Raw genomic sequence first — 3,011 nt, 5'->3', positions numbered from 1 at the left:
CTGTTATTGGGTCGCCTACTCCATGTTGGTCGGGTGTGCGCTTCCCACGTCCTTAACATTGAATATATTGGGCGTAGGTCTATATGTCGATTAATTGACTCTTCGCCCGAGAGCCAAGCCTCCTTGAGCAGTCTGCCACTTTTTGTGCTGTCATTAGCAACCACTTTCACACCATCGAAGTCAAATTTATGTCCAGACTCTATCATGTGCGTTGCAATCTGGGAATATTGCTCCCCTCTTTTTATGGCCAGTTTGTGTTCGTGGATCCTTCTTTTGATCCTCTTTGAGGTCTCACCCACATAATTGCTGGAGCAATCATTACAGTTGATTTTATATATAACTCCAGATTTCTCCATCGTGGGGAGTGGGTCCTTAGGCCTCATAATGCATGATCGCAACGTCCGGTTGGGCTTGTGTGCCACCCTCACATTGTGGGGTGCCAACAGCCTGGCTGTGGCCTCCGAGACGTTATTGACATATGGGAGGGTGACACGTGCCGTCTGTGTTGGAGGGACCCCAGTCTGTAGACTATTGGGGAGGCTGGAGACTGCACCATGGCGCTTGATAAACTTGGTCGGATATCCGTTGAGCCTACAGACATGGAAGAGATGTTTTCTTTCTTCCATTCTAGCCTTGGCTGTGTTGCAGTGGGAGTCAGCTCTCTTAAAGAGAGTTCTAACACAGCTAAACTTGTGGACCACTGGATGATTGCTGTGGTAATGCAAAATCCTGTCAGTGTGTGTGGGTTTACGGTAGACCTTAGTCTTCAGGGTCCCATCTGATTGACGATGTATCAAGACGTCTAAAAACGCCAACTTGCCCTGATGCTCTTCCTCCTCCGTAAACTGTATGTCTACACACACTGAATTAAGTGCGTCCACAAAGTTGGTCTTCTGACTCCTTTTAATGATGACAAAAGTGTTGTCGACGTAGCGGGCCCAGAATTTGGGGTGATACCGGGCCATCGCTATGTGCTCCAACTGCTACAAAACAGCCTCGGCTATAATGCTCGAGATGGGAGAACCCATGGGGGTGCCCTTTATCTGCTCATAGGTGATGCCCTGAAATGTAAAATAGGTTTTCAAGCACAATCTCAAAAGGTCCACAAGGTCATCAGGGCGGAGGGAGTCCTGGTGCTGTCCTAATCCCTTATGATGGAGAAGATCTTTGATTGTTGTGACAGCTAGATCTTGTGGGATAGAGGTGAAGAGGGAGACGACGTCAAAAGACACCATCACCTCATCATCCTCTATCCTCAGGATCTTAATTCTATCCAGGAAATCCTCCGCAGACCTGACAGTAGTATGGCTGTCATTGACCAAATGGCCAAGGCGATGACTAAGCCATTTGGCCAAGCCTGAAGTCGGGGTGTTCCTAAACGAAACAATAGGTCGAAGAGGGACACCCTCCTTGTGGACCTTAGGCAGCCCGTAAAACCTAGCTACCGCCGTGTCAATAGGGCGTATTTTCGTGAGTGTCATTATCCACTCTCCTACTGCGCTTAAGGGCATTGAGCACTTTGTTGATACAATTTTTAAGGGTCACCATGGGGTCCCCACTTACGGCCCGTAGGCCGTAGTGTCTTTAAGTAACTCAAGTGCCTTGTTTACATAGTGCCCTCTATCCATGACGACTGTGGCCCTCCCTTTGTCAGCCGGTAATATGAGGGTGGTGTCATCCTCTTTAAGTTGGGCCATAGCTTCTACCTCTTCTTTAGATAGAGTCTGATGGTGTCTATGGTTCATAAGAAGCCCCGTCACCTGTTGCCTAATAGAGTCTTTAATTTCCTCCCCCACTCTAATATGATGTAAAGTGGGCTCCAACGCCGCCACAAAGTCCAGGGCGTGAGCATCCATAAGATTGCACCCCGCATCACACTGCAACAAAGCGAGCTGGGGCTGGGTCAGTGTCTTACTAGAGAGATTATAGACAAGTTTGTCAGAAGGATTGTCCTTACCATATTCTCGTAGTCCCTCAGTTCTATTCCGGAACTTGTTTGTTGCATGTTGGCTCGCATTCCTGGTAACCCAACAAACATGCTGGTCTAGTTTCAGGTAATGCTGGCTCGTGAGTTCCACACGGCACCTTTCTCGATGGTTCTGGATGCATTTCGTCAGGTTGCTATTATGTCTATGGAGGTCGTTAATAAGTGCCCGCATAGTTCTATGTTGGAATTGGCGGACTGCTCGGTGGCCTTCCAGGGAGTCAACGATGGGTTTTCTCCTTAACGATTTGGGAGGAAGGTTTTCCTTAATACAGCTATGTAGAAATGCGAGTTTGCAATAATTGTCAGAAACGCGGTGGGCAAGTCTCTCCCATCTCCTGGCTGCAAGCAGGACTGCTCTTCCATAGTTATTAAAAATAATGCTAAAAATAAAAGAGTGATTCCTGGGCGTACTCATATTAAATAACAGAACGTGATCACCAGGAAAGTATAAAACGTTAAACGTTTTAATAAAAAGGTAAAACCAAGCTTTCGTTGGCCTCTGCCAACATCATCAGGGTATAAACAGGTCAATGGGAAAAACAGTTTATAAACAAGCCAACGCCCGCGCTCGGCTTCTCGACCTCGTAACCGGTCCTGGCTGACCAATCATTGCATCCATCGTAACCCCCACACAGCTGGCTAATTTGTCCTCATTTTCCTTGTTGGTACGGGTGTCAGCGTTTATTCCCCGACCTCTCCGTGTCTGCAGCCCGAAGGGGCATTTGATCTTGCTCCAATCCAGCCTATATTTGCCGTCTTCAGATTGTTTCCCCCTCCCCTCTTCCTTAGGGCGTTCTAAATGAACGGACCTCACCCCTCCCCACCTTTTTGGCCTCCGTCAACATTCCAGTGATCCATGTTCCGGGATTCTATCCTAGATATCCTATGAACACTCTCACTACCTGGCTCCCTTTTCCCGGCCTATCTTCCTGTAGTTCCCACTATCATCATCCTTTACCATATCTACCCTCCCCTTTTTGGTGATCCCTAATCCATTACAGGGGCTACTCTGCAGCTCCTGCCG

General features: G+C 48.0%; 1 protein-coding gene across 1 annotated transcript in view; it reads right to left on the bottom strand.

The window, feature by feature from the left end:
- HDAC5 (histone deacetylase 5) overlaps positions 1-2,085 on the bottom strand; it is a 15,174-nt gene extending 13,089 nt beyond the window's left edge. The window contains exon 1 of the mRNA XM_015810402.1: positions 1,958-2,085. Coding sequence (XP_015665888.1) covers positions 1,958-2,038 — 81 coding nt within the window. The 5' untranslated portion in view covers positions 2,039-2,085. The remainder of the gene's footprint in view (positions 1-1,957) is intronic.
- Between the last annotated feature and the right edge of the window lie 926 nt (positions 2,086-3,011).

Source organism: Protobothrops mucrosquamatus, unplaced genomic scaffold (assembly GCF_001527695.2).
Source record: "Protobothrops mucrosquamatus isolate PMUCROS unplaced genomic scaffold, P.Mucros_1.0 scaffold10, whole genome shotgun sequence".
In the NCBI taxonomy this organism is placed as follows: Eukaryota; Metazoa; Chordata; class Lepidosauria; order Squamata; family Viperidae; genus Protobothrops; species Protobothrops mucrosquamatus.
Note: the sequence above shows the minus strand (reverse complement) of the source record. Positions and strands in the feature narration are given on the sequence as shown.